The 11804-nt window shown below is 37.4% G+C and overlaps 1 protein-coding gene across 1 annotated transcript; it reads left to right on the top strand.

The window, feature by feature from the left end:
- Positions 1-6953: 6953 nt before the first annotated feature.
- On the top strand, positions 6954-8117 carry LOC137943771 (F-box protein At5g49610-like). Its single transcript, XM_068789205.1, has one exon. It carries the CDS (start codon positions 6954-6956, stop codon positions 8115-8117), a length of 1164 nt encoding a protein of 387 aa, XP_068645306.1.
- Positions 8118-11804: the final 3687 nt, after the last annotated feature.

The raw sequence follows: 11804 nt of genomic DNA, 5'->3' as shown, positions 1-11804 counted from the left end.
TTTTTTTTTGTCTTTGGATAGACAGTATGGAGTTCCTACGAGGTGAGGATACAAGACCTCACTATGCCACAAAAAGCCTCCATTGAAATAGTGACTCATGTTTTGAATCCCAAGAAGGGAACCTTCTCTTGGATCACCATAACCGATATTTTCTAGTTGATGACTACCGTTTAGAGGGTCCTTCTCGATTATGGATATTTCATGGCCACTAGGATGGTCTATATAGCTATTAACTCAAAGGTGGACAATCAACCATTCACACAAAAGATTACTATAACCCTTCTTCGTAGTGGCATAGGCCTCTCGAATGAGGTTTATGTGGACATGACAAGGAAGATGTCCATTGGAGAAGTCAAAGTTGGAAAGTTTGGGTTTGCTAAGTGGTGAGAACAATGGATTCAAAAGGGTAAAATACCTAAGGAAACAACCCCACAACAAGCTGCTTTTGGAGATGAAATGAGTACATGGTCTCCTGCGGAACAATACAAATTCGGGAAGAGGAGAAGAACGGAAGAGGGGGCATAATCATCTACTAATAGACTCTCTACGATTGATGATGTTTAGGCTACTCAGTTAGCAATTATGTCCCGCTTAGACCAGGTGACAACATGGCTGCAAAGGATCGAACAACAGTTTGACATCATTCTTAGCCGACTCCCACCTTTAACCTAATTGACCATAGGATCCACCCATTTCTTGACTCCCATTGTACATGATTACACTTGTATGTTTTCACTTTATGCTTGTACACATTTTGTAATCATTTGAACATCATTCGTAACATGGCCATTGATCCACTTTTTGTTTAATATTTTGCATTCAATTTTACTACCTTTTTTAGTATGACAAAAACGGGGAGAAGAAACTTTAGGGAACTTGGATCAAAATGACCTAGCATTCATACAATTGTACTTAAAAGGATTAAACACAAACTATGCACAAATTAAGGGGGAGCATCTGATATAATTACATATTTACTTAACTCCAACCCTTGAGGGAAGTGTTATCTTTATTTTTTCCAAGTTAGATTTTGTCATCATAAAAAGGGGCGATTTTTTACCATAGGTTGACTCTCACATTTCTTTTGATTATAAAAAAACTTAATTGAACTAATAACTTGCAAATTTAGTATTCCATATACGTAACCTTCAAGAGCACATCAAGGTCTAAAACATCAATGCTAAAAATGAAGACTTCAAGCACAAAATGGAAAACATCTCTTGAAGAAGCACCCACAAGGAAAAAGTCAATGTGAAGATGTTAGGAATTAAACGCCCTAATTCCAAACTAACGAGAACAATAATAATAATCATGGAAGAAAGGAAAAAGCAAGCATGAAAACAAACAACAAGATTAATACAGGTTCGCCTCAAGGTGAGACTACGTCCTGTCTTATGCTGTTGTTGTAATTCACTATGAAGATGAAATAGTTTATAAGAGAAGTCGCACACTTACAGGTGTTTATCTCTAACCTCTTGGGCTGCAACTCGAGATGCTCCTAAGATTAAGATAATTCAACCCTAATCACAACGCCCCTCAATTATATAGAGAAAGTTAGGGCAACCGCGACCAACTCAACGTTGGGCATTAATTAGGCTCCACAACTTAACAGAAGACTCGAGTTAACACATCAAAGACATAAGTTTAAACTCAATCAATTTATGTAAGAGAGTATTCTAACTTCTATTCCTTATGTACTTGTGAAGAGTGAAGTTTTAGGATATTAAAATTTCATATAGACATGTTTAGAATCATCATATCATTGAGGGTCTGTTTGGAACCCCTAGAAAAGGAAAGATAAGAAAAGAAAATGAGAATTTGACAATTATTATTCCCAAAAATATTTAGTGAAAATGATCAAATTCTCCTTTTCACTAACTATTTTTGGGAATAATAATGGTAATATTCTCTTTTTATTTTCTTGGTTTTCCAAACAGACCCTTAGAAACCTGTTAAGGCACATAGAGAGAAATTCACATGCTTTATTAAGACATATGATTTTATCTGACATTGGAATGATCTATTATCAATCACTGACTATGATTGATCTTCCAGGACTGTGCAAGTCAGAAATATAAAGCATGATCGATCAACCATAGTTGATTGATCAATTATCCAGGAGATGGCCATTTCATGCTATAACACATGATTGATCATCCAACAGAGATTGATTGATCATAGCTTTCTAGGAAAGTTGAGATAACATGAAATGATCGATCATCCCTCCAGATTGATCGATAAAAAAAAACCTTGCCAAAAAATTATTTCAAGCATGATCGATCATACTTGTATAGCACAACAAGAAGGTGTTAAATACCTAGCCAATACTACCCAAAAGACCAGCCTATTAAATAGTGGAAAGCCAATTACTTAACCCAGGACCATAACATCACACACCACCTTCACGAGCTGACGTCCATGATGGCCCACTCTAGCGACACTGGCCCAACCCACCTTTTGTCACCCTACCAGTAATTTTAATCCAGCCTCTAGCGACATTGGCCCGACCCACCTTTTGTGACGTTACGAGTAATTTTAATCCAGCCTAGAGGTCACCCCCTCTGCTAAGTTTGCTCACTATTGGATTCGAACTCGCGAAGAAACCAGAAAACTATGAAGAAATGCCCAATTGGAGGGAGCACTTCAGGACAAAAGAACATCGAGGTAATTACTTTACAAGTTTTGCCTCCAAAAAATCATAGAGCCTAGTTGGATTGATCTTGCTTTTTGTAAAATATAAATCCATGATTTTGAAAGATTGTTACGTAGACCCCTTGACAAGTGATGAGGGAATTTACCCACTTTTGGTAAAGGTTTTCTACACTAATCTTGAGGTAACAGAAGTCACCCCGTGTAACTTGAGGCTCACAAGCTATGTTAAAAAGAAAACTATCTTCATTGAGACTTGTGAGCTCAATACGATATTTGGGATAACATCTTCGGGATTCGCCATATTTTTCAAGGAGAGCTGGCCAATGGATCTCCTTAGCAACTGCCCTCAAAATATCCAAGATGCCATCCAAATAATTTTTGGTTAAAACTCTGGAGGCTCCTATGAAATAAACATAAAATACCTTAGTATGAAGCACTGTGTCTTCATGGAGATTGTTACTCATATCCTTAATTCGAGGAAAGGAACATTCTCCCTCCTCACCATTGAAGACATCTTTTGGCTATGGGTGATCATCCGGAAGGTCAACTTGGATTATGGTTACTTCATGGTGAGCCATAAGATGGATATAGCTACCAGCTCCCAAGCTAATGGCCTCCCATCCGCTCAAAAGATCACTAGTATCCTACATCATTGTAGAATTGACCTATTGAATGAGAAATCGGTGGAAATCACCAAAAAGATGTCCATTGAGGAGACAAAGGCTGGAAAGTTTGGCTTTGCCAAGTGGAGAAGTCAATGGTTTCAGAAAGACACCATTCAGAGAGAAGTCGTCTAGTAGCCAATTGCATCTGGAGATGAGAGGAGTTTGGAGCCTCAAGAGGATCAGTTTGAATTTGTGAAGAGGAGACACACTAAAGAAGGCCCCTCATCATCCGCCGATCGTCTCTAAGCACTTGAAGAAGCATTGGATGACATTTAGGAGATTCAAGTAGTTGTTCTTGCTACACAAGAACAATTGAAGGCTGGACAAATCGACCTTCAATAGAGCCAACAATGGATTGAAAGTCTTCTTGAGACAATCCTTAGCTGCCTACTGCCTCCAACCTAGCTACCCCCCTCTAGTCCTTAGTACCATATCTTTTTGACTTCCTTTTATACATAAGGATACTTATGTGCTTGTATTTTTTTTATTTAAAGTATTGTATTTTAGTACATCTCTTGAAATGAATTTATATATATATATGAAATGGGCTTTAAGCCAAACCTTTTTTATTACTCAAATGTATACCTTTTACATATCTTTTTGAGTATGACAAAAACGGGGAGAAAAAGTGGAAAATTGGACCTAGAATGGTTAGGCACACGAAAAAATTGCAAATTGACGTTTAAAAGAACTTAACCTTTCTATGCATTAAACATGATTAGGAACATCATATACATCCTTTAGAACCTGTTAGAGCACTTAGCTTAAAGTATTCTTATGATTTAGAAGTCACACTAGCATGATCGATTAACTGCTACCAATGATCGATCATCCAGGAGTGTGTAGACCAAGACTATAAAGCATGATCAATCATCCCATACAATCAATCGACCAGAAAGAATCTTGCCAATCAGGGACATAAAACATAATTGATCATGCTTGCATTACACAGCCAGAGAGAATTCTGATGGATCGATTATCCCTTGGTAATGATTGATCAACATAACATTTCAGGACCAACAATAACACAATAATTGATCAATCCATCGATCGATAAGTCACATCCTGATACAAAAAAAAAACCGTTATGATCGATTGATCAATCAATGTATTTATTTTTTGAAACGGGCAAAAAATGGCTAGTGTGGCTTGGCGAAGTTATAAATATCCCACAAAACCATACAAATCCTTTGGCATTTATTCTCAACCATACAAAATCCTCTACTCTTTCCTCTTCCTTGCATTTCAAATTAGACAAGTTCCCTCACTCTACATTGTGCTACAAAAGAAGTGCAAGCTTGAATCTCTCAAGGAAAATGTACTCTCCAAGTTACGGGTGTAAAATTTCCTTGCTTTTATTTTCAATTTTTGAAAGTTTCATCTAGAACCTATTTAATGAAGATAGAAAAAGCTACAGTCTAGACAATCTCTTAGTGAGATTGTAATTGTAAAAAGTGTGCATTGAGCTATATGTGACTTAAAGAGAGTTGATATCTCTTTATGTAAATTCCAGCTATTAGAGCTTTGGAATAGTGGAATTTTCCAAGCAAGGTTTCTTTGGCGGTGAATACCATCAAAAGGATATCGATAACAACATTCTCTTGTCTCCTATGGTGTATGAATGTTTACTTTTCAATGAAGTTGCGATATTGCATGATTGTTTGTTTACATGCCTTAGTTTTTAATTTGAAATTTTCAATTCACCCCCCTCTTGAGAAGCCATCTGGGCCAACTACTTCCTTATCAACCAGTTGCTTCTTCAATCGTTAACAACAAGTCACCATTCTCTATGTTGTTCCCTAATGATATTGGTTTTTCGTTCCCTTTGAAGGTTTTTGGTTCAACTTGTTTTGTTCATAACACATCTCCCCACAAAAACAAGTTGAACCCTCGAGCTATTAAATGTATTTTTTGGGGTATTCTCATACACAAGAAAGGATATGTATGCTTGCAAAAAGATGTTTGTCTCACCAAATGTGACTTTTCTTATATGGCAACCTACCCATTGGATATTGTACCACATGGTTTTTCACTTTCTACAGGTTTTCCCATACCTATAGTGCCCTTGGAGGGTCCACTTTGTTCTAGAATAAACAACAATCATCTGTAACCATCATCCTATGGAATCTTCGGATCCTCTTCAAGTAAATTTTCCGCCTCCATCACCCATTGTGTTTGGACCTCCATATGACACCCAACCTATTGCTATTTGAAAGGAACCATATGACACACATGTAGTTAGTGAACTGATATGGGTCAAATTACTCCTCACGGAATTGGATTTAGTAGAGATACTCCAATGAAACTCCATTGTGAAAATCAAATAGCCACATTGCCTCCAATCTGATTTTCCATGAATGGACAAAGCACATTGAAGTTGATTGTCACTTTGTCAGAGATAAGCTATAAGTTAGACTTTTAAGCCTTGACTATGTTTCATCTTAAGTTTAGGTTGTTGATATGTTTACAAAGATTGTTGCTTCAAGGACATTGACTACTACATGCTCCAAATTGGAAGTGTTTGTTGTTTTTGTGCCATCATCTTAAGGAGGAGTGTTAGAAGATAAGGGTTAGCATATTTGTAACTAAGTTTTTAGCCTTTATTTACAACCCTTAAGTTAAAGGGTATTTATGTAAAATTAGGGAAGAGGATAAAGGAGTCATTTGAAAACCCTAATCTTCTAGACTCTCTCCTTCACTACAAGAAAAATCACTTCTACCAACAAAAATACCCATTAGCGAATTTAAATTCATTGGTGGAAAGACTTCTTCCAGCGATTTTTTACTTTCGCTAGGAGAAAATAGACTTCTGCTACTAGGAAAAGTGTTTCTTTAAAAAGAAGAGAAATAAAGAGCAAAGAAGATAAGGAAGAGAAACAAAAATTAGGAAAAAAACAGAACACAAAAATTTTGATGTATATGGTGAAGAAATTTTCCATAAACAGTGATTTAACATAGAAAAACTAAGAAAACACGAGAAACGTAGAAAAATGAGATCTAACATTGATTGATTTTTTTCGATTTTGATTGGTTTTCTACCGAATGTTACAGAACTGAGAAACTCTAAGATGTATGACGATCTATCCTAGGAAAAGGAGAGCCTATACTCATTTTCCTTTCATGATGCAAATTCTTGATGCTCTTTCTTGAGCATCTACTTATGCTCTTTTTCTGTTTTTGAATGACGCATGCGGGTTTTACTCTTTTTGGCTGAAACTCAATTATAAATTAGGAAAGCCAGGGCAAAGAGGCATCTTGAGTTGAGGAGTCTAGAGAGTGGAGAGTTCGCCGTGTCTCCTTCTTCCGCCGTTGAGGTCTCCTGTCATCGTTTTTAAGCTTCTTCCCTTTCGTTTCCATCTTGCAAAGGTAAGTAGGAGGTAAATCGTGTTCTCCCTTCTCCGATGCATGCAATGAAATGTGCTTGAGCTTTTCTTTAATATTTTATCTTTCAATATTCTAGTCAAGGTAGATGCAGAAACTGATTACTTTTGCTTCTGGTAAGTGGAGATCTTATGGTTTTCTTTCCGGTCGCTTCGTTGTGTTTTTGTTCGAATTCATCTGCGCAGAAATATTGATCATTTCTCCCTCTTCCTTTGATTGAGTTCAAGTTTTGTGGAATGCAGGCAGAGAGAAGAGATGAATACTTCAGAAAGGCAATTTATCGTGAAACCCACAGAGATCTCCACTTTGAACGATGATGTACTTACGAACATCCTTACCCGCTTGCCTCTGAGACCTCTGCAGGCATCGAAATGCGTCTCTAAGAGATGGTATGGACTGCTCGCTGGCGTCCCCCTGACGAAACAACTCTGTGTGACGACTGGCATTTTTACCTACGACGACAGTGGCAAATGGGGCTACTCGAGCCGTATTCCGGAGGATGCATACGAAGAAGATCTGAATGATGCTCTGGATATCAGCTTCAGTTTCCTCCCATGCTTCCCCAACGGTGTGGTCCTTGATGGTTCCAATGGGCTGCTCCTCTGTGTCGCTCGAGATGAGAACTGGGGGAACTTCTTCGTCTGTAATCCTCTAACGAAGAAATGGCGTGAGGTTCCCAGGCCTGAGGTCACCGATAAAGGCCCCAGGTATTGCGTTTTCCTGGACTTCAACCCAAATGTGTCGCCTTACTATAAGATCATTTTCAACCAGTACAAACTTAAGCGCTACCAGAGCGGTCCCGTGATCCGACCTCTCGTGATGGAAGTCGAAATTTTCTCCTCCGAGTTGGGAAAGTGGATCAGTTCCGAGGTTACTGAATGGGCCAGCACTACCTGTTCTTATACTCATATGATTTCTCTCGACGGGGACGTTTATAGGTTTATGAAGCCAGACGATTTCCTCGGACGCGACCGTTCCTCGAACGAGATCCAGGGGCTGGTTTCTATATCTACTGCTTCCTACGGAGGCTTCGGGAAGCCTGGAGAATGCCTCTACTACATCCACAGGGACCAGCATGCCTTGACTGTCTGGAAGCTCAAGGACAGAAACACAAAGGCGTGGGAGCTGAAGCATCGTATCAGCTTGACTGACTTCTCTAGAATCGCTGAGAGGGACCTCGGCCCGGGGGACTGGGTGAACATCGTGTACCACCCAATGGTCTTTCTCTCCGATCATGAACTCGTCTTCCTGGAAGAGAAGGGTGGACCTGTGATCTACGACTGCAACCAAGTCAGATTAAAGAGGATGGAGATACGGAGGCGACATGATACTTCTGTAAGTTTCAAGGCATTCCCCTTCATTCCTTGCCTTGTTGACCCTTCCATCATTCCGCCGGCTGCCCAGGTTGAAAGGGAGTGATGCTATGCTTGTCTAAGACAAATTTGTTTCAGCATGCTTAATAGAAAAGCGTAATCTGTACTGTGTCTCAGTGTGGTAATGATAGGAAAACCACACTCTTTATAATCAAATTAGAACTTTTCGTGAAAATAAAATTAGAACTTTTCAGATTCAACCTTCCAAGTTCTTCCCTGAAGTTATCTAATATGAATATGAGCGTCCAGCCAGCGATTTGTTGGATTGAAGTGGCCTTCTCTTTCAATTGTAGGAAACAGAAAGGAAAAGCAAGAAAGAAGAAACTAGAAATAACATAAAAAATTGAGAGAGGGAGAGAGAGAGAGAGAGAGAGAGAGAGAGAGAGAGAGAACTGAACGGTCGTCAGGAATAAGGGTTGATTGTCTTGTATTTTACAGCCAATGCATCCAAATCCTTCTTTAATGACATTAACTGGCAGTCTTGGTGGTTATTATCATGTCGAGCCAGAAAGCTATAGTATAACCCTGATATCACAAGTATGTGTTTCAGCAAATAGAAATCCGGTGGAAATGAGAAGAAGAGTTTCAGGTATCAACTCTTTCCCGTGGCAAACAACTCTAGCTGGTGGTGACGACGAGGTAAGATCTGTCCATTAACGAGAAGAAGCAAATGACATTTTTCTTTGTATCTTCTATCTTTGTTTCATGTTACAAGTATTCCCCATTTTCTGTTCTTTCATTCTATCTTTTTAACAATTTCAGCTGATTGGAATTTGGATCTGATTAGTTTTGGTAAAATCTCATGTGAACCAACTTGTGATCTCTTACTTTCTCGATGCTTCAAATCCCAAAGTGAGACAACATTGCATCATTGAAGATGTATTGGAGAAACAAATTAATTGCATCCTAACTCAGCCAAAAACCATCTAGGAATTGGTTTTAGTTGGAAGCAAAGGTGGGCAAGTAACTCAAAGAAAAAGAAAAGAAGAAGAAAAAACAAAGGAGAGGCAAAAGATAAAAGGAATTCTTTGTTGCAATTGCTTGCTTATTCAAAGCTTGAGTACATGGGTATTTATACTACTCAAAAGAGATTAATCAATAGATACATCTTATCACACCAAAAGACACTAATTAATAGATGCACCTTATCACATCAAAAGACATTAATCAATGGATGCATCTTATCACACCAAAATACATTAATCAATAGATGCATCTTATTTTAGATTTTATTGAACAACCTATAGTAAATTTGCAATAACTTCTTCTAGAATAACTTCAATTCATGAATGGTCTGATTCATTGGAACATAGACAGGTATAGTTTTCCAATGACATATTATTTGCACCATTTAAATGAGAATAACCCCTTCAACTGATTCTTTGATTCCAGTCAAGTTTAATATCCAACACTTCCTCTTAAACTTGATATCTTTGCAACATAGATCAACATTCCTAGCTTCTGAAAATTTTCATATTTGAGAGGCTTTGTGAAAATGTTAATAGCTTGATCAAGTGACTTTACATATTCCATCTCAACTTCTATTTTTCAACACACTCTCAGATGAAATGATATGTTGTATCAATATGCTTTGATCAATCATGAAACACTGGATTCTTTGCTAGTGCAAGTGCTTATTTATTGTCTATCATAATCTTGGTTGCTTCACTTTGTTCCAAATGGAGTTCCTTTAATAGTCTTCTTAACCAAATTGTATGATAGGCAAAAGAATTTGCAGCAATATACTCAAATTCACATGTTGAGAGCATGACTATGGGTTGCTTCTTGGAACACCAAGAAATCACACTATTTCCCAAAAAGAAGACAAATCCAGTACTATTTTTCCTATCATCAATATCTCAAATATAGTCACTATCACAATACCCTATCAACTTGAATTTATTTAAAGATGAATAGAAAATTTCATAGTCAAAGGTACCTTTGACACAATGAAGAATCCTCCTAGCTGCCTTCATGTGCGTTTCAGCGGGATTTTTCATGAATCGACTCACAATAGTAACTGAAAACAAAATGTCAGGCCTGATACAAGTCAAGTACCTCAAACTTCCCAAAAGGCTTTTGAATAAAGTTGGGTCTACTCTTGCTCCATCCTCCATTTTAGAAAGTTTCATGCCACATTCCATGGGGGTATTTGGTAGGGTTAGAATTCACTAGGTTGAATTTCTTGATCACTTCCTTTGCATAAGTCTCTTGAGAGATGAAAATTTTATCTTCCATTTGCTTTACTTTAATTCCCAAGTAGTGTGACATGAGGCCCATGTCACTCACTTCAAATTCTAGAGTCATAGTCTTCTTGAAGTCTTCAAACATTCTTGGATTGCTTCTTGTGTAATCAAAATCATCCACATACACACAAACAATTTTTTTTTATCTTATGAACATATAGATGTTTTCAAGGCTCCAGTATCTTTGAGGTCCTTCAACATGAGACGTACATAAATTTTCCTTTTGAAATTTGATTTTATTTTTATCTCCCATGTCTTATTATCTCTTCTTCAAACAAAAACTTATGGAATACTATACTCTTCCATTTTCCTCTAAAGCCTCGATGGATATCCAAATTAATGTATGTCCAAGAGATGGTATCAATTGCTTTCAAGTGCTAACTTCTAATATGAAACAACTAGACCTCAACCAAGACCTTTACTGCTATTAAAATAGGCAAATTAGTTATTCTTCTCTCGTTTCAAATGAAGAAAATGAAGATAAAATTAAGGGAATTCTAGTTATGAACCTCAATTTGATTCCATTCTTCCCTTATCATTCGATCATAAGTAGCACCAAAACCTTGCTACAATATTTTGATAGAGGTGTTTAATGGAAAAACTATATGTTTGTAATTGCCTCACCACAAATAGTACGTTGCACCTGTTTTTGACAACGTTTGATCATCAAGAGGAATCAACTACTTCACTGCCTTAAAATTTGATCCAGTTTTTCTGCTTGGATACAAGTTATTCGGTACTTGCATAGACGTAATGGAGAAAGGAAGATCTAGAAATTTTCTATCCTATATTGGGGATATGGGTCACTTCTAGGGTTTTGCATTTGGCCTCTAGCTTCATGTTTATGTTCAAAGTTTCAGGTGGAATCAATAATGGATTGCTTTATAAGCAGATGAAAGTAAATTGAGTTCAATATGAGAATGGCATTCCAAGGAGTGACATTCCAAGGAAAGAGATGATCTAGTACAAAAAATCAAATAGTCTTGTATTTTACAGCAAATGTATCCAAATCCTTATTTAATGACATTAACTGGCAGTCTTGCTGGTTATTATCATGTGGAGCCAGAAAGTTGTAGTATAACTCTGATGTCAGTAGTATGTGTTTCAGCAAATAGAAATTCGGCCGTAACGAGAAGAAGAGTATAAGGTATCAACTCTTTCCCGTGGCAAACAACTCTAGCCGGTGGTGACGACGAGGTAAGAATCCGTCCATAAATGATATTTTTGTTTCACAAAATGCAAATGAATTTTTTCTTTGTTTCTTCCTTGTTTCATTTAACAAGATTTCCCCATTTTTCTGTTCTTTCATTCTATCTTTTTAACAATTTCAGTTGAATGGAATTTGGAACCAAGATTAACTGCAAATTAACTGCATCTTAACTCAGCCAAAAACCATCTAGGAATTGGTTTTGTCATCCATTATTAGACTGTACGAATACACTGCATGGAATTAGAAAGACAAGGACAATACTAATTGATATCTCTAT

Source organism: Aristolochia californica, unplaced genomic scaffold, assembly GCF_029961685.1.
Source record: "Aristolochia californica isolate CCGP_79_NKW_82.1479 unplaced genomic scaffold, dmAriCali1.0.hap1 SCAF_11, whole genome shotgun sequence".
Lineage (NCBI taxonomy): Eukaryota > Viridiplantae > Streptophyta > Magnoliopsida > Piperales > Aristolochiaceae > Aristolochia > Aristolochia californica.
The sequence above is the reverse complement of the archived record's forward strand: the minus strand, read 5'-3'. Positions and strand labels throughout refer to the sequence as shown.